This window comes from Bubalus kerabau, chromosome 4, assembly GCF_029407905.1.
Source record: "Bubalus kerabau isolate K-KA32 ecotype Philippines breed swamp buffalo chromosome 4, PCC_UOA_SB_1v2, whole genome shotgun sequence".
Taxonomy (NCBI): domain Eukaryota; kingdom Metazoa; phylum Chordata; class Mammalia; order Artiodactyla; family Bovidae; genus Bubalus; species Bubalus kerabau.
In genome coordinates, this window is record NC_073627.1 from 50,975,683 (window position 1) to 50,995,670 (window position 19,988).

At 42.1% G+C, this 19,988-nt stretch overlaps 1 protein-coding gene across 6 annotated transcripts in view; it reads left to right on the top strand.

Moving 5' to 3' along the window:
- Positions 1 to 19,988, top strand: part of ACACA (acetyl-CoA carboxylase alpha) — a 288,803-nt gene that overhangs the window by 210,399 nt on the left and 58,416 nt on the right. For all 6 annotated transcript variants that reach the window (XM_055577329.1, XM_055577328.1, XM_055577332.1 and 3 more), the window contains 4 exons: positions 3,595 to 3,864; positions 10,443 to 10,540; positions 15,116 to 15,236; positions 16,151 to 16,261. In XM_055577329.1, coding sequence (XP_055433304.1) covers positions 3,595 to 3,864; positions 10,443 to 10,540; positions 15,116 to 15,236; positions 16,151 to 16,261 — 600 coding nt within the window. The remainder of the gene's footprint in view (positions 1 to 3,594; positions 3,865 to 10,442; positions 10,541 to 15,115; positions 15,237 to 16,150; positions 16,262 to 19,988) is intronic.

Sequence of the window (19,988 nt, forward strand, 5' to 3'; positions counted from 1 at the left end):
ACTTTTATATGCCAGGCTCTGTACTAATTTAATGTGATGTTCCTCTCAACAATCCCTCCAGAAGGATACTATTATCCCCACTTTATAATTAGAAAAATTAAGGCTACACAAGGTTGTGTGACTTGTCCAAAGTTCTACAGCTTGTCCAAGGCTATACAACTGAACCAAGACAGACTTTACGGTTTAATCTCTTAACTATTATTAGTATTTGTTAACATTTATAGTATCATACAACTTCCCTGATGGCTGAGACGGTAAAGCATCTGCCTACAATGTGGGAGACCCGGGTTTGATCCCTGAGTCGGGAAGATCCTCTGGAGAAGGAAATGGCACCCCACTCCAGTACTCTTGCCTGGAAAATCCGATGGATGGAGGAGCGTGGTAGGCTACAGTCCATGGGGTCGCAAAGAGTCACACAACTGAGCGACTTCACTTTCACTTTTTATAATATCATACAACATAAGTGTTCAAATGATGGTAGCTATTATTCTTATTATTTTTAAAAAATAAAATACTTTAATCATATTTTAGTACTGTTATTCTATGATCCCTAGAGATAAATTGTGGATGATGTTCTAAGCTCTTGATGTTGAGTATTTTCCAGCTATCGTTTTAAAAATGAAATGACTATGGAACCAGCAAATATTTATTACTTCCATATTATGTGTAGGAATGTGTAGGAGTCCTGTTATGTGATGAAGCAGATGATATGACGGTTCAAGCTGACAAACTAAAAGCAGTCCTAATCCATATGTGAATAATTATCAAACGAATTCTCTACATGAAGTCCTTAGTAGGAGATCTGGGAAGAGAGGAATCACTTCAGACTAGGGAAAGCTTTCTAAGGAAATGGAATTTGAGTGAACTTTATGGAATGGGTAAAATTTGGATAGGTTGAGAGGAAAGACAAAGGAAAACTTCCAATGGTAAAGTTAATATTATAGATTACTGCTTCTAATAGTTGTTCATCAAACCCATAGGTAATATTAATTTTGTACATGGGGACTTTGAAGCTCAATGAAGTTAAGTGAATTTCCCAGGGTCACACAGTTAATAAATGGCAGGGCTTAGATGTGGATCTGAGTTTGTTTGATTCCCCAGCCCTACATTCAGCATTATGTTTCCCATCATTTGGCTAGCAGTAAAATCTAATATAATTTAAATTTAAATATATAAAAATATTTTTATATAAACATATATATATTTATATAAATATATATAAATATTTTAAATATATAAAAATATATTTAAATTTAAATATAATTTAAAATTTAAAAATTGAGCAACAGATGCTTCCTTACATACTTATCCATTGTGCTTATTCAAAACTCAATCGAAAAGGAATCTCACTGTGCCGAGACTCAGACAACACTCTCTATCCTGTACTGGTACTTTTTAAGTGGGGAGGGGGACAGTCGATGAGGAACACACTTTGAAAAGACATTGATAAAGAGAAGCGTGCTCTTGGTGCTGCTGTATTGACACCTAATTAGAAGTCAATATTGTGAGCAGAATGACCTGGCCAATCGCTGAACTGACTGCCTGAGTGACACAGAGTCCCCAGGTACTGGCAAAAGAGAAGAGTGTTATTTGCTTGCCCGGTGCCACTTGGACACAGTGTTTGCATTAGAATGCAAATGCTCAAGCAGATTCTTATGGGCTCATATCTAAGTGGCTCTGGCCTAGGTAGCAAAGGTTAATATACCATAAAATTTGGTGTGAAACCCAACCTTCCCAGTTACAAATGTGTTCACAGGGAATAGCTTTTCCTTCCTGAAAAGCAAAAGAAGTGTTGGGTTTAGAGGGCCACATGAGAAGGCAGTTAAAATATTTTTCCCCACACAGGCATTATATTGATCAATTTCTTAAAAATGAAAAAAAAAGACCAAAATTAACCTGATATTTGGAGTTTCTCTGTGCTATTTTTTTGGATGATCTTGTTTCTTCCTCCTCTTCTCTGTCTTTAATGAGCAGATAGTGTAATCCTGCCTTACTTCCAAAGGTGATTGGATTTTTATCCATTTTGATTTGTATTTGGCCAATGGTATATATTAAATAGCTTATATTTATCTGTGGGTGTTTTGTATATATATTTCTTAATGCTGAGAATCACAAATAGCTGTGTGGAAAGCTTCAACCAGCCTGATTACAGAGGATGTGCAATTGGATTGAAGAATGTGTACTCAAGAGCTTATGATCACTGGCCCGCTCGAGTCTGGGTGATGCATGTGGCTTTCCAGGGATGCCGCTATTTACATCTGTTAATGGCCCTTCTTGATGGCCAGCTCCCCAATGAGGTGACACGCAGCAGTCCGGGGATGAGGGCCCAAGGCTGCGAATGTGGCTGGGCTCCATTAGGCAGAACCAGGATTGCTCACTGGTAGGCTTTGTGTTTGGGGGCAAGTGATGGGGGTGGGAAGCAGGGTAGACAGAAAGATTCTGGAGGGGGGCAGAGAAAAGAATGAAAAACATTACTTATCTAGGTATAGGGAAGCAGACAGGCAGACATGAAAAATTGCAGCCGTAACTGAGGTATGAGTGACTAGAAAAGAAATGGAACTAGCGAATAAACAAGTAGAGGGATTGACTAGTTCTCATTTGGAAGGGGATTAAAAGAGGAGAGGGCTGTGAGGGTTTGGGAAGAGACATGTCACCCCCGCCTGTTAGGTCAGTATCATTTATTTGTGTGGCTGGACAGATGCTACTGAACAGTGAGCAGAGATTTACATATATTAGTGCAGCAAGAGGTCGGTTACTTGCATACTTGCATCCTTTGGTGTTCTGGTGTTGGGAGAAAGTGACAAGAGGTGCTCAGAGGAGGCAATGTTGAGATACAGCAGTTCCTGCAGAAATAGAAGATACCTGAAGCAAGCCAGTAAAGAATGTTGCCATTATTCCTATCAAATACTTGTTGTTTAGTCGCTGAGTCATGTCTGACTTGTTTTGCGACCCCAGGGACTATAGCCCTCCAGGCCCCTCTGTCCATGGGATTTCTCTGGCAAGAATAATGGAGTGGATTGCCATTTCCTTCTCCAGGGGATTTTCCCAACCTAGGGATCAAACCCACATCTCCTGTATTGCAGGCGGATTCTTTACCACTGAGCCGCAGGGGTAGCCCTATCAAATACTAGAGGACAATAAAAGGGCCCAGGACTGTAAAAATTGTACAGTCATGAGAGGTAGTCCTCTTCCTGCTTTCCTACATGTTAAAGGTTTCTTGGAAAGAATCTCACAAAATAAGGTAATAGTTTAGGGAATACTGGATTTAATTCCCAGGGCCACAGTATATTCTTCCATACATATGCTGAGTGCATTTAGACTTTGGTGTTTCCATCTTCTTTGAGCAAACCCAAAGAAGAAATTGAGACAGCTGTGAAATACATACATAGTAAACCAGCTGTTCTCAACATAATCTTAGAAAAGTATGCCAGAATATTTGCTCTAGTTTCCCACAGGGAGCTTGGCTCTTTAGCATTGCATATCTTTACACAAAGGTTGTGTCTGCATTCAGTCTGATATCTTCAAGGAGCCTGGAACAAAATTCTGCATGTAAGAAGCTTGTATTGATTTGTCTGTCTGTTTATGCCTTTGCAGATTGGCATGGTAGCTTGGAAAATGACCCTTAAAAGTCCAGAATATCCAGACGGCCGAGATATCATTGTTATTGGCAATGACATCACTTACCGAATTGGGTCCTTTGGACCCCAAGAGGATTTGCTGTTTCTCAGAGCTTCTGAGCTTGCCAGGGCAGAGGGCATCCCACGCATCTATGTAGCAGCCAACAGTGGAGCAAGAATTGGACTGGCAGAGGAAATTCGTCATATGTTTCACGTGGCCTGGGTAGATCCTGAGGATCCTTACAAGGTACAGATTAAGAGAAGATAATACTTCCGATTACTTTATGGATGTGTGTGTGTGTGTGTGTGTGTGTGTGTACAAGGTGGGAGAGAAGTAGAGGTTTAAGTTCAAAAGTTAGCAACTGCACTGTAAATTCTCTCTCAGTATGTTCACCTGGTCTTTCCTCCAGCTTGGAAATAAACACCATTTCTTGGGTTGCACTAGATGGAAATAGTAGGTGTGCATTTAATGTAAGACATGTTAAGCCAGAAAATTATTATTACTAATTTTCCTATTAAATTATTCCACCTTGTCTTCTAAGACATGTGGTCAGTTATCAGCAAAATCTCTCAGATCCTCAGCTTCTCTGATTGTTCTCCAACCTTCTTGCTCTACTTGAAACCTGCCTGACCTCCGAAGACTCGTCTTCCTTCTTACGTGGCGAATGGTTTCTCTTTCCCTTGTGCCACAGAGCCTGGAGAGAGACTTTGATGAAGAGTCCCTCCCCCTGTCTAATCCCACTGTGTTTGGTCCTTTCCCTTCTTGCCAGCGTAAGGATATAGATCAAAGCTCCTCCCCCTTCTTTCTTGCATCATCATGTTTTCCCTCTCTGTTAGAAGAAGACACGTCTGTGTCTTTAGCACATAGATACTGACCCCTCCAGTCACCAACCCTACCCCGTTTTTTCCTTCTGTTTATCATGAACTCCTTATTGCCAAATTCAGGCTTAAATTGAAGAAAGCAGGGAAAACCACTAGACCGTTCAGGGATGACCTAAATCAAATTCCTTATGATTATACAGTGGAAGTGAGAAATAGATTTAAGGACTAGATCTGATAGACAGAGTGCCTGATGAACTATGGACAGAAATTCGTGACATTGTACAGGAGACAGGGATCAAGACCATCCCCATGGAAAAGAAATGCAGAAAAGCAAAATGGCTGTCTGAGGAGGCCTTACAAATAGCTGTGAAAAGAAGAGAAGTGAAAAGCAAAGGAGAAAAGGAAAGATATAAGCATCTGAATGCAGAGTTCCAAAGAATAGCAAGGAGAGATAAGAAAGCCTTCCTCAGTGATCAATGCAAATAAATAGAGGAAAACAACAGAATGGGAAAGACTAGAGATCTCTTCAAGAAAATTAGAGATACCAAGGGAACATTTCATGCAAAGATGGGCTCTATAAAGGACAGAAATGCTATGGACCTAACAGAAGCAGAAGATATTAAGAAGAGGTGGCAAGAATACACAGAAGAACTGTACAAAAAAGATCTTCACGACCAAGATAATCACGATGGTGTGATCGCTGACCTAGAGCCAGACATGCTGGAATGTGAAGTCAAGTGGGCCTTAGAAAGCATCACTATGAACAAAGCTAGTGGAGGTGATGGAATTCCAGTTGAGCTCTTTCAAATCCTGGAAGATGATGCTTTGAAAGTGCTACACTCAATATGCCAGCAAATTTGGAAAACTCAGCAGTGGCCACAGGACTGGAAAAGGTCCGTTTTAATTCCAGTCCCAAAGAAAGGCAATGCCAAAGAATGCTCAAACTACAGCATAGTTGCACTCATCTCACATGCTAGTAAAGTAATGCTCAAAAGTCTCCAAGCCAGGCTTCAGCAATACGTGAACCGTGAACTTCCAGATATTCAAGCTGGTTTTAGGAAAGGCAGAGGAACCAGAGATCAAATTGTCAACATCCGCTGGATCATGGAAAAAGCAAGAGAGTTCCAGAAAAACATCTATTTCTGCTTTATTGACTATGCCAAAGCCTTTGACTGTGTGGATCACAATAAACTCTGGAAAACTCTGAAAGAGATGGGAATACCAGACCACCTGACCTGCCTCTTGAGAAACCTATATGCAGGTCAGGAAGCAACAGTTAGAACTGGACATGGAACAACAGACTGGTTCCAAATAGGAAAAGGAGTACGTCAAGGCTGTATATTGTCACCCTGCTTATTTAACTTATATGCAGAGTACATCCTGAGAAACGCTGGGCTGGAAGAAGCACAAGCTGGAATCAAGATTGCAGGGAGAAATATCAATGACCTCAGATATGCAGATGACACCACCCTTATGGCAGAAAGTGAAAAGGAACTAAAAAGCCTCTTAAGGAAAGTGAAAGAGGAGAGTGAATAAGTTGGCTTAAAGCTCAACATTCAGAAAATGAAGATCACGGCATCTGGTCCCATTATTTCATGGGAAATAGATGGGGAAACAGTGGAAACAGTGTCAGACTTTAATTTTTTGCACTCTAAAATCCCGGCAGATGGTGATTGCAGCCATGAAATTAAAAGACGCTTACTCCTTGGAAGGAAAGTCATGACCAACCTAGATAGCATATTCAAAAGCAGAGACATTACTTTGCCAACAAAGATCCGTCTAGTCAGTCAGGCTTTGGTTTTTCCAGTGGTCATGTATGGATGTGAGAGTTGGACTGTTAAGAAAGCTGAGCACTCAAGAGTTGATGCTTTTGAACTGTGGTATTGGAGAAGACTCTTGAGAGTCCCTTGGACTGCAAGGAGATCCAACCAGTCCATTCTAAAGATCAGTCCTGGGTGTTCATTGGAAGGACTGATGCTAAAGCTGAAACTCCAGTACTTTGGCCACCTCATGCGAAGAGTTGCCTCATTGGAAAAGTCTCTGATGCTGGGAGGGATTAGGGGCAGGAGGAGAAGGGGACGACAGAGGATGAGATGGCTGGATGGCATCACCGACTCAATGCACATGGGTTTGGGTGAACTCCGGGAGTTGGTGATGGACAGGGAGGCCTGGTGTGCTGCAATTCATGGGGTCACAAAGAGTTGGACACAACTGAGCAACTGAACTGAACTGATAGCAAAACTTCAAGATTTATTTGTCTTTTGGCTGTGCTGGCCTGCATTCTGGCTTTCTGTAGTTGCGGCAAGTGGGGGCTACTCCCCAGTTACCGTGCAAGGCCTTCTCATTGTGATGGCTTCTCTTGTCGCAGAGCACGTGCTCTAAAGTACATGGACTTCAGTAGTTGCAGCGTGTGGGCTCAGTAGTTGTGGCTCGCCGGCTTACATGTCCCGCTTATCACGTGGAATCTTCCCAGATCAGGGATCAAACTGGCGTGTCCTGCATTGGCAGGTGGATTCCTTACTACTGAGTCACCAGAGGAACTCCACAGCAAGACTTCTTAGAAAGAGTTTCTCTTCTTGCGGTTTCCAGATACGCTTCTCCCTCCCATCCCCTCTGGAACCCATCTCTTTCTCCTGCACCCACACCGTTCCACTGGAGCTGCTTATGTCAAGGTTGCCATTGATTCCGTATTGTTAAACTCTGTTGTGAATCTCACTTATGTGACGTTTCAGCAGCATTCCATGCAGTTGTTTACGCCTTCATCCTTGCAATACTTTATTCTCTTAGTTTCCAGGACCCCATAACCTCCTTTTTACCCTTCTAACCACTCCTTCTCAGTTTCCTTTGCTGCCTTTTACGTCTTTAAGAGTGTCAAGGGATGATGGAAATGTTCTATATTTTGATTGTAATGGCAAATACGCACAAGTGTATACATTTATCAGAATTCATCAAACTTCAACACTTAAAACTGATGGATTTTGTTGCCTGTAAATTATGCTTCAGTAAAATTCATTTCAAAAGTATATGAGAATTGTTCATGACCACTCTCAAGTACTTGGGCTTCCCTGGCAGCTCAGCTGGTAAAGAATCTGCCTGCAATGCTGGAGACCCTGGTTCAATTCCTGGGTTGGGAAGATCTGCTGGAGAAGGGATAGGCTACCCACTGCAGTATTCTTGGGCTTCCCTTGTGGCTCAGCTGGTAGAGAATCTGCCTGTTATGCGGCAGACCTGGGTTTGGTCCCTGCATTGGGAAGATCCCCTGGAGATGGAAATGGCTACCCATTCCAGTATTCTGGCCTGGAGAGTTCCATGGGGTCACAAAGAGTCAGACATGACTGAGTGACTTTCACTTTTACTATTAAATACAGGGTTTCTTTTGGGATGATGGACGTATCCTAGAATTAGATAGTGGTGGTGGTTGTACTATATCTGAATATATTAGAAACTGCTGAATTGTATACTGTATGATGGCCAGTTTTATGTTAATGTGAATTTTATCTCAAATTTTTCAAATTATTTTTTAAAATGTGAATGGAGATATATTTCAGGGTCACAAAGGCTGTAGCAGTACCAAGTCCAGGATCTCCCAGCCTCAACCCCATCAGGGCCCAGAGCCGTCTCACCTGCCGCTTTGGCAAGATAGCTTTTACAGAAGGTGAGGTAGAAAGAAAAAAAGTGTTTTAGGGCTCAGTCCCTAAAACACTCAGTCCCTGAACTTCTCTTGTCTCTATTCACCTACCCTTGATCATCTCACCCAGTCCTCAAGATTTAAATTCCATCTATAAGCTGATAAACTTCTAAATTGATATCCTACCCCTGGACGTCAGATTCATCTGTGCGGACTCAACCTCTCTTCCTGCACATCTGCCTCACGGCAGCTTCTAGTCACCTTCCTTGCATTTGTTCTTCCTGCAGTCTTCTCTAGCTCAGTAAGTGATACCTCTGTTCTTCCGTGTAAGTAAAAGATCGTAGAGTTATGCTTGACCTGTCTTCTCACATCCCACATCCTCTCTGTCAGTGAATCGCGTGTGCATCCCAGCCTTCAAAATATACCCCAGAGCACAACCGCCTCTGAGTGCTTCTGCTGCTGCCCCGTGGTCTAGGTCCCCGTCATCTCTTACTGCATTTATTGCGGTCGCTTCCTCATGGACTTTCCTGCTTCTGGCCTTGCCCCTCCCCCTACCCAAAGTCTACTCTCAACAGGAAGTGGAGGGCTTCCCTGGTGGATCGGTGGTAAAGAATCTGCCAGCCAATGCAGGAGACACAGGTTCAGTCCCTGGTCCGGGAAGATCCCACATGCAGCAGAGCAACTCAGCCCAAGCACCATGACTATTGGGCCTGTGCTCTAGAGCCTGGGAGCTGCAACTACGGCAGCCCGCGCGCCCCAGAGTCCCTGCTCCACAACAAGAGAAGCCATGCAATGAGAAGAGCATACACCGCAACTGAAGAGTAGCCCCTGCTTGCCGCAACCCGAGAAAAGCCAGCGTGGCAACAAAGACCCAGCATGACCAAAAATAAAAACGGAAGGGAAGGAAAGTGGAATGATCCAGTTAAATGTAAATCAGATCGTGACTCCAAACTTTCCTGTGATTAAAACCCTTTAAAGGCTTCCCAACTAACTCACATGAGGGCCGGAAACCCTGCAGTTGCCGGCACGGCCCTCCTAGGCGGGCCTCCAGTGGCCCCGTCCTCGTCTGCTCCCGTCGCATCCCACACCGTGGCTCCTCCGGCCTCCCCGCTCTGTCTTGAGCCTGCGGGCCACAGTCGGCACCTTCACGCTTGTGGTTCCTGCTGCCTGGTGTGCTTTTCCGCCAAATACCCCCATGTCTCACTTCCACAGCACTTCAGGTATTGGCTCAAATGACATTTTCAGCAAAGCCTTCCCTGGCTGTTCTTCTAGAAGGTCGACTCTCCCAGCTGTCCTGTCTCCTTCCTCTATTTTATTTTTTCCCCTCAAACGTTATTCTCATTAACATTGTATATTTAACTTACTTATTTTGTGTATTTCCTGTATCTCCTACTAGAAGATAAGTTGTGTAACACCAGAAACTTTTGCCTGTTTTGTCCGTTCCTGTTTTCCCCGTGCCTTGGCCAGCGCCTTTCATGTAGTAGGCGCCCGATAAATGTGGCTGGCTGACATACTGCTGACACTCCCTGCTTTCTCAGCAAGAGTCAGGCAGAATCGGCGGCAAATTCAAATTCATGTCTCTGGCATGCTGTGCTCACTGTGGGACAAGTTCAGTTAAACCATGGACATAGTTTCTCGTAGTATTTTAAGTGTTTTTCCCTGCTTGCTTTTTTTGTTTTTTGGTCTGAGTGACTCCTTCACTTAAGGTGAATACATGTATTAAATAACTCTGTATGTGAGTGTGCATATGTATGTATAAAAATAAGCCAATTATGAAATGTTAGTATGACTTGTTAATGTACCTAGGGATTATTTATTTTAAAAAGCAAATTTTTTTTGCTTTTTTATTTAAAAAATAAAATGTTTATTTAAAAAAGCAAAAGGTTCAAGCTTAGTGTTTACTGATCATTAGCATAGACATCTGATTTTAAGATTGAATACTCCAGTTTTGTGATGCTCTCAATTATCCTTGACCCATCTATATTTTGATGGTACGATGGTACCATTGTGAGAAAATGATGAATAGTAATTCATGCAAATCTTTAATTTTGTGTTGATTTTTTTAATGGAGGTATCACTTAAGATTAGAGAATGACCCATTAACCTTGATGAAAAGGAAATGACTGGAATGTTTTAGTACCTGAGGTTGCAGCTGCAAGATACCTAATTTCAAGGGTACAATGATACAGAAACAGACACCTCCATCTTTCAAAGGAGCACTCTCTATGCTAATATTCTATGAGACAGTAACTCTAAGACATGATTTGGCAATTTAAAGCTAGCTTAGAACCACTGCATCATATGTACTTTGCTGGGTCTTCTGGTCATGTGGTGATGGCAAATAATGGGTTAAAAACTATTTGTGCTTCCCACAGGGATACAAATATTTATATCTGACCCCTCAAGATTACAAGAGAGTCAGTGCTCTCAACTCTGTCCATTGTGAACATGTGGAAGATGAAGGAGAATCCAGGTAGGTATTATCTATCAGAATAATTTGGCCATGGATTCAAGAAAGGAGAATTTGATCATTTTTTTCTCACTGTCCTGTTGATCATGACCTTGAGCAATGAAGATTGCTTGTTGCATAATCTAAAGCCTTAGGTATCTCTGCTCTACCACTTACTAGCTAAAAAGCAAAATTATTCATTGAGGCTTTAAAATTGTTTATTATATGCATTTGAAAAGTTGGAACATACAAATAATTATGAATAAAAAGTAAAAACCAACTATAGTCCTACCAAGAGATCACAGTTATTGATATATATTATATTCTTTCTGTCATATGTATATACATCTCTTTTCCTACATAATTGGGGTCATAATAGAAAAGGTCTTTTGTAATTTATTCTTTCCACAAAAAATTATTTGGGGGGTAACTTTTTATATTCTTACAATATTATTTGAGAATGTGATATTTAATGGCTTCATATAAATCTTTTTAATGAATGTATCATATTTGAGCATTCAGACAATTCTAATTTTTACTGCTATATCCCTGGACTGATCATTCTTTTATGTAAACTTTGAGGAATATCTCTGGTTATTTACTTTGTGTTAATTTCTAAAAAGTAGAATTAGTAGTCAAAAAGTATGTCCATTTAAAAAAAATTTTTTTTAATAATTTCAAATTGTCTTCTCAAGAGCTGCATTCCCACGAGCAGTATATGTAGTGCTTGTTCACGCTGTTTAATTGTTCTCCATCCTTGCCAGCATTGATTATTGTCAATAAAATAGGATGAAAACAGCAATTGTTATTTTAACTGGTATTTTTTGATCACCAGTGAAGTTGAACATTTTTATAATCTATCTGAAAGTATTTTCCAGAATGTTAATCTGTTGCTCCAGTATCATTTATTGAATAATTCATACTTTCTTCACTTTTATAATAATCTTAACTCAATTACCAGGCTTTATATTCTGTTTTTTGTTCTGTCTATTCTTGGACTAATGCCACACAGTTTTAACTGCTCTAATGGGCCAGGGTTCCTCACATTCTTAATTTTTCCCCCAAATTTTATCAATTATTTTTGTCTTTTTACATATAGGCTCATTTTTTTAAAATTCCCCAAAACCTCCCATAATGATTTTGATCCAAGTTGCATTAGGTTTATAAATTAATTTAGGAAGATCTGAGTGCTTTATAATATTAACTTTTTCCAACAAGATATATGGTGTGTGTTTCTAATTATTTAAGTGTATATTTGAAGTTTTATAGTTTTCTTCACATAGGTTATGCCAGAAGGTCCCAGTCTTTCTTGGTTCACAGCACCCACATTGTCTCTGTAATTTTTTCATAGCAGCTTTAGGCAAAAAGATATACCTCGTATTTCTGATTATTGAGTAGTCAAACCCAGAGAGCTTCATAAGTGTTTCTGCCGTGAACAACATGGGTTTGAATTTCTTGAGTCCACTTCTACATGGACATTTTCAACAGTAAATGCAACAGTACTATACCATCTGTGGTTGGTTGAATCTATTTATAGACATGGAAGAACCATGTATTAACAATTGAGCACCAACTATAAGTGATACTTGAATTTTCACCTCCTGAGGGTGGATGCCCCTAACTCTGGCTGTTGTTCAAGGGTCAACTGTATAATATATTATCATAGCTGAAAATTTGTTTTATGTCATTCTTAAATAATTGCAGTTACTTACATATGGGATATTTGGATCTGCACGACGTTGCAAATCTTAGAGTCAGCTTGGACATTGCCACCCTCACATTCTGCATTGGTTTTTGTGTAGAATGCCCTCCACCCCACACCGCCTTCAAAACTGAAAACCCAGCTTTGCAACGATTGTCAGAAGGAATGTAGCACTACCTAGTGTTAAACCACGAACTACTTGAAACTAGTAGTTCACATGGGAGCCATCAGATATCACAGAGTATTTCTCTCAAAAATTTGAAACATCCTTCAGTGCCCCTGGGAGAAGGCAATGGCACCCCACTCCAGTACTCTTGCCTGGAAAATCCCATGGATGGAGGACCCTGGTAGGCTGCAGTCCATGGGGTCGCTAAGAGTCAGACACAACTGAGCGATTTCACTTTCACTTTTCACTTTCATGCATTGGAGAAGGAAATGGCAACCCACTCCAGTGTTCTTGCCTGGAGAATCCCAGGGACGGGGGAGCCTGGTGGGCTGCGGTCTATGGGGTCGCACAGAGTCGGACACGACTGAAGCGACTTAGCAGCAGCAGCAGGCAGTGCCCCTGAGGGTTCACTGCAGCACCCATCCCAGGATGTCTTGGTGTACAGTGTAGGTATGGTGGGATTTTGCCATTTTTTTAAATAGCTCTAAATGTTTTGCACTTTTTCTTGCTACTTTGAACAGGATTCCCACCCCACCCCTGCCATTGTATTTTTTAACTCTCTGTTACTGGTATCTCAGAAGACTTGATTTTTGTATATTGCTTTTGTTAAAATAAATCAGTTTTCTTCTCTGAGCTTCAGTTTCCTCATCTGTACAGAGAAGAATCAAGTGAGCTTATATATGTGAAGCCCTTACTGGCACAGAACTAAGCACATAGTGAGCAATCACAGATCCTGGCTGTTATTACCTATGATAATGGAGATGATATTCCTTATCACACTGTACTGTTGTGAGGATCAGAAGTGGCACACATGAATCTTCTGTAATTGTATTACATTACACAAAGGTTCGGAGAAGGCAATGGCACCCCACTCCAGTACTCTTGCCTGGAAAATCCCATGGACGGAGGAGCCTGGTAGGCTGCAGTCCATGGGGTCGCTAGGAGTCGGACACGACCGAGCGACTTTGCTTTCACTTTTCACTTTCATGCATTGGAGAAGGAAATGGCAACCCACTCCAGTGTTCTTGCCTGGAGAATCCCAGGGACGGGGGAGCCTGGTGGGCGGCCATCTCTGGGATCGCACAGAGTCGGACACGAGTGACGCAACTTAGCAACAGCAGCAGCAGCATACAAAGGTTTTTATTATAAGAAACATTAAAATGTGGTACTACCTTTTTTGTTTTTTGCCCATGTGATATGACATGCGGAATCTAGTTCCCTGACCAGGGATCAAACCTGTGCTCCTTACAGTGGAAGCGCAGAGTCTTAACCACTGTATCTCCAGGGAAGTCCCTGGTACTACTTTAAAGAATGATAGTCTTAAAGGTAGAAGACTTAGATCATAGAGCAGAAAATGGGAAATTTTTTACTCTCTTTCATGTAATGCAATAGGAAAAGGTGTCACTTAACAAATCATAAACACCTCTGAAGCAGTATGCACTCCTTAGGAGGGAAAAGATCTGCTTTGCAAGGAAGGCAGGCTGGGCCCATGGGTATGTGTGACTATATGGCATGTGGGCCTTATAAAAAGAACACTTAACCCCCTCCCCCACCACCAAATTACTGTGGCTCGTTAACCCATTAAAGCAGATTAACTTGACCTGTAACGTAAGTCTGAAATCTGGATAGAGCCTAGATACAGAGCCAAATGAAGAACTGGGAGAAGGAATTACTGGGAATCTGGGAAGCAGAAACACAAAGCCACAGAACAACAGCGATAGCAAAGAAAAGGAATTGCTGGAAGGCTGGAAGTAAAGGAACAGAGAAATAATGGGGGCAAAAAAAAAATAGTTTAAGAGCCACTTTGGGATATTTATTTATTATTTCAGTTTCTAAAACTGTGCCCAGTGCCAAGCCTTCTGGGTACACGTGGAACAATAAATAACATATGCCCATCTCTGTGTCCCACTTTGTATTTTTCCTTTATTAGTTGCATTCCCCATCTCCCATTTCGCATTATCAGCTATCACTCCTAATCTCCCACTGAGAAGACCCATGAGTGGCTCCCCTTGGATCCACAGGCTGCTTTCTGGACAACTTGCCCAGCATTTTACATTTACACCCAGTCCCCCTGCCCCTCCAGAGCACTGTGCGAGGAACTCTCGTACATACACTGGGTACTTGCCAAGGAGCAGGGATAGAGTGCACTGTGTTGACCTTCCCTTCATCCTTGTCTTGGAAAGAGAGGATTTGGAACTTGAGAAACTGTTCTCACAGTGCCTCTGGATTTTTTTTTTTTTTTTTTTTTTTAATTCCTGGGTAACATTCATCTAAAATGTTTGATTTAATGGCTGTGGCTTACTGTAGAGATACATGTCCTAGAATGTAAGAGGTCTTCTGACACTGGAGCGCCATCTATGTGTCAAACCCTCTCATTGCTGCTTAATTTAACTCAACTCAGCTCTGAGAAGTGGATGCCCTCTAATTCCCGTCTTACACAAGTTACCTTACCCCTAGAGTTGTGCTGCTGTATGTGTCAGAGCCGGGATTTAAACCTGTCTGCTTAGTTCCAGATTTTGCTCTTCCCGCTATACCATGTTGCTTCCAGACAAAATAGGCACCAAGCTAAGAAGGAAAGATATATGAATGACGAGTATAAAAAATGTACAGAGCTCTGGTGTTAAATATGAGTTCGGTGTGCTTTTAACAGCCTATTAATGGTGGCTGTTCTCTTAACGGATTGTTGTTACTGTGTTTAACCTGTCTAATTTGGCATGGCTCTATCCACCAGGTACAAGATCACTGACATTATTGGGAAGGAAGAAGGACTTGGAGCAGAGAACCTTCGAGGGTCTGGAATGATTGCTGGGGAATCCTCATTGGCCTACGACGAGATCATCACCATCAGCCTGGTGCGTCTTGGCCGCGTGGGAGATTTTTGGAGAGCTGGCTGCGGCTAGGATTTGCCTTTGCCACCATCACTGCTGTTCAGCCTCAAATGAGAGCATTTCTTTAAAAAAAAATATATATATATATATTGATTTCTTGGCAGTGCTGGGTCTTTGAGGCTGAGCGTGCTTTTCTCTACTTGCAGCGAGTGGGAGCTACTCTCTAACTGCAGTGCAGGGTTCTCATTGTGGTGGCTTCTCTCGTTGTGGACCATGGGCTCTAGGGTGTGCAGGCTTCAGTATTTGCAGTTCCCCGGGCTCTGGAGCATGGGCTTAGTTGCCCCATGGCATGTTGGATCTTCCCAGTCCAGGGATCGAACCCGTGTCTCCTGCACTGGCAGGCGGATTCCTATCTCTGTGCCACCAGGGAAGCCCCAGGAGCATTGCTTTAAAATTGTAAATCTGCAATTTGATTTTAATTGTGCATAATAGTAGGACTATAGGGTAATGTACATAATTGGATTCCCCAGATAAAACTAGCACCTTGTGTTAGCTTTTAGTTTAACTTATTTCTCAAATATTCTACATAGTATTAACAGCTTAAACTTCTTTTCCTCTTAACTAGTTTCCTTTTTCATACCTCTAGTGTGGATGCCACACATCTGTGGAACAGGCAAAAGTGTAAGAGAAGTAAAGGCTCTGAGACCCTTGAACTGTTACTTGAATCATTTAATGAATTATGTTACCTTCTTAGCTTTAACCAGGAAATTATGTTTTTGTATTGTCATTTAACCAAACAGATTTCCTTTAAAAAAAAAAAAAAAAAACCACACACCTAGCTTCTGTTAATGTGAATTTTTTGTATACCTATAGCTTAATTCTTATAGCTTGGGAGGGAACATAAATATGTGACACATCGAATTTATTCTTTTTTTAAGGTTACATGCAGGGCCATTGGGATTGGGGCTTACCTCGTCCGACTGGGACAAAGAACCATCCAGGTCGAAAATTCTCACTTAATCCTGACAGGAGCTGGGGCCCTCAACAAAGTAAGTTTCTAGGGTTTGGGAGAAGTGTGTGAAGCTTTTCAAAGACTGTTGTGAATTCTTAATTCCAGGTCTTGATTGGTGGAGGAAGATATTCAGCTCACGCATTCCTTAGTCTCTCTCTCCTCCTCTCTCCATCTTCTCTGCCTATTCATTCTTTTGACATAATGAGTGTTATGAGTACCTACTATGTGCCTGACACTATTCCAAGCCCTGTGGATATGTTAATAAACAAACCATATATAACTCCTGCTGCAAAGAGTTTACATTCTGATGTCTTTCTAGAAAGATCAGATTGACTGCATCTGTTCTGCCCTCCCTCCCTTTTTCTCACCTGTGAGCAAGCAATGTGAGATTTATACCTATGAAACATCCTCTGAACATGGCAAGGGTGTCAGGTTTTAAAGTTTTGAGAAATTTGTGAAAGCACCTCTGAAGAGGAGCACTTAAGACATGGTCCCTTATAGGTAAGGAAGTACTTGGTAAATGTTGAATGGAAAGTGGGTGGATGGATGCATGGATGGATTGCTAAGAAAAGAGTGTGACATGGACATTTACTTTCCCTTCCAAAGAAATGCTTGTGCCTGTTCAATCCAAGTTCATAGTGGCTTTTCCACAGAGGGGAAAAAATATATATAGCTTTCACTCTTACAGTGACCTCAGTACCTAAGAATACCTACATATACAAAGGACCATGTGGTTCCCCCTTCTTTGCAGGCATAGGAAAATTATTTTCTCTCCAAAGCTAGGAATATGTATAAGTCTAAGGCTGGCTGACTGACCTCATACAGCTCACATAACCTCTCATCTTTCTTTATCTGTCAAAGATGAGTAATAATTTCCTCCTTTAAATGAGGAAACACAGGTAAAAGCATCTAGAACTCGGCACAAAGCATTGGCCTGCACGGTGCAGTTACCTTTTCCTCTGTCCATATGGTTTGGGGATCGAACTTGCGGAATTACACGTGTGCTAAGTTAGTTGTTTATTAGACTTGCACACACTTTTTTTTTTTTTTAATCCAGCCTTGACTTTCAAGTAGAAGGATTGGAATTCAGTGTCCCAGCCTATCGTCCCCATTTAGAATAAGTTGACGCTGCCATCAGTCCAGTTAACTTTGGCGGAACGCCAGAAATGAGAATGGTGTGAGGCGAGAAGCTTGCTCTCTGCACCCGTGTGAACTCTGCATCCTTCTCTGGGTTTGCCTTTCTCTCCAAGGAAAGTAGAGCAGTGCCCACAGAGGCCGGCTTGGATGTCCTGCTCTTCCTTTAGAGAGTAGCCTGGACATAAAAATTGTGAACTGTCTCTACTGAGGGAGATTATTGCTCTGAATGAAACTGGCTGAGAGTCTTACGTTTTAAAAAAAAGTTGTTCTTTTGGATCCTTTTTCTTAGAATGAGATATTGATGCATGCTGAAGAGAACTGTACGTACCATTATCTGTGAGGATCCAAGGTAACGAAGACACCTACATTTCTGTAATGTTCCTCTATCTGCGCAAAGAGCTAATTTCTGAAAAGTGTCTTGTCACACTGAGTTTCTTATTTTTTCCCTGATAGCAAGACTATTCCAAAAGGCAGAGGTGTTGTCATTGTTGTGTTATTGTCAGTGCTGCTGGGGGTTTTGTTTGTTTTCTCCTGAAAGCTTGGTAGTTGAATTTCAATCATGCTACAAAGAAAGCATTAGGGGTTTTGTTTTGTTTTCTTAAAATCTGGTTAAATTGCTGTGATCAAATTCATTATATTCATCGTCCTCTTAGCCTGCAGGGCTGCTGGTTAAAGAAGTCTAGTTGTAGGGAAGAGACAGTGAAGCTGCAGCTGTAACTTACCCTACAATGCTCATTTCCAGAAGGATATGATCATTCGTAGCTGAATGGAGTGATCAGTTATAGGGGTTACCCTGCCCTGACTGCTTCACTGTCCTCTTACATGGAGCCATGGAGCTGGCAGACCCTCGATTTCATGCAAATTCATTAAAATGTCCTGTCTGCCCCTGTGCCTCTCAAGTATGAGGAAGGGGACTAGACAGGAGCCACATACTCCGGCTGCCTCCTCCGCCTTCCTGCTTGTGCACATCCTGTCTTTGTGTGCACCGCTATCGCTCTACACGTCTGCCTTTTCTTCTATAGGAATCTGTGTCTCACATCCGCTGGGTGTGTGTCCAGGTCACTATGAGTGCGTGTCTCTTCCTGCCTGGGCGCTAGTCTCTGTCTCTTTGTGTCTGGATCCCTCTCTGTGTGCTTCCCTGAGTCTCCATGTGTGAGAAAGTCTTTGTGTGTGTCTGAAGCCCCATAGAGCCTCCCCAAGCCCTGACCATCTAGCCTGTCATACGCGTGTACCTGTGTAATTGTAGGTGGTGGACACGAGCCTTTAGACTGTAAACATTTGACCCCTACCTTTCTGAGTCTTCATCCTTTATGTTAAACATTAGGGCGAAGAGTCAGAAGGGAGGGGGGGGGGCATGCAGAGGTTGTAGGGAAAAAAAAAATCTGTGTGTGCAAGTGCCGATCCCGTTGACCCCTTTGAAAATTGAAATAATGATAATGCGCGTCTCCTGACTGCATCAAAGTATCAGCACATCAAAAGCCAGGAGGCATGAAATGCAAATGATAAAGTGAAAGCAGATGGATTGTGCATGATCGCCGGATGCCCAATGAATTTTAAAAGGTGCTGGATTGCAGAGGGGGGGTAGGGGGGTGGGGGTGGTACTGAAATAAACACGTTATCCCTGCGATTTTTTTTTTTTGTTCTTGACGCGCACTCCTGACAGTATTTTTTTCACACTTGAGTGAACACCCACTTCATCTCTCTCTCTCCTCTTCTCTCTTTCTCTCTCTCCTTTCTAACTCCACCTCCCCCCCACCCCCCCCCACCTCTTACACGTCTCAGGTCATGTCGCTGCAGCTACGGTGGAAATAATAAGATATAAACCACGAGGTTGTTATTTGCATAGAAATAGCATGGAGCCCCAGGCAGCAAGGGAGAAGGACACAGGGATCATTTGTCTAAAATTTTAATGAAAACTTTTGCTGAGGCAGAGATTTTTTTAAAAACTTTCTTTCTCCTCGCTCTTCTCCTCCCCCTCCCCGCCCCCCTCCACCCCGTGTCTCCTTTGACTGAACACAGTTGGGTGTGAAGAGAAAGGGTTGACACTCCACATATCACACTTCTGTAACGCAGCCACATGTAAATTGTTTGTTCCTTTAATAGAAACGAAGCTGGAAAGACACACATTCCCAACTTAATACACTGTGTGTCTGCGTCAAGCTTTTATGGCTGCACTCCATCTCAGCACCCACGTGGTGCTGCCCGTCATTAGCCAACCCGGTTTTAATTAGTTTAGCCCTTCCTACCTCTCTGTTCCAAAGACTCTTAACTTTTAAAGGATTTCTTTTTGTAGCCGGCAGTGGTCACCTGCACATAAAACATGACCATCCCCAGGGTTTCCTGTTTCTTCCTGTCAGTGCTTTCACTGTTCACTTACACATCTTTTTTAGGGGCTCTGTCCTCTGCCATTCTGTCTTTTGTTTTCCAAAACCAGAAAGTGCTCCCCACATGTGTGCTTTGATCCCCGGTCCTTGTCATCTGAGTATTTGTATATCCTCATTCCTTGAATGCCATGTTCTTTGCTGCCTGTAGTTATGTGTGAAATATTCAGAATATTACACAGGTGAGGAGAGATACAAGATCCAGTTTTCTTAAGCGTCGCAAAAACAGAGTTGATATTTGTACTC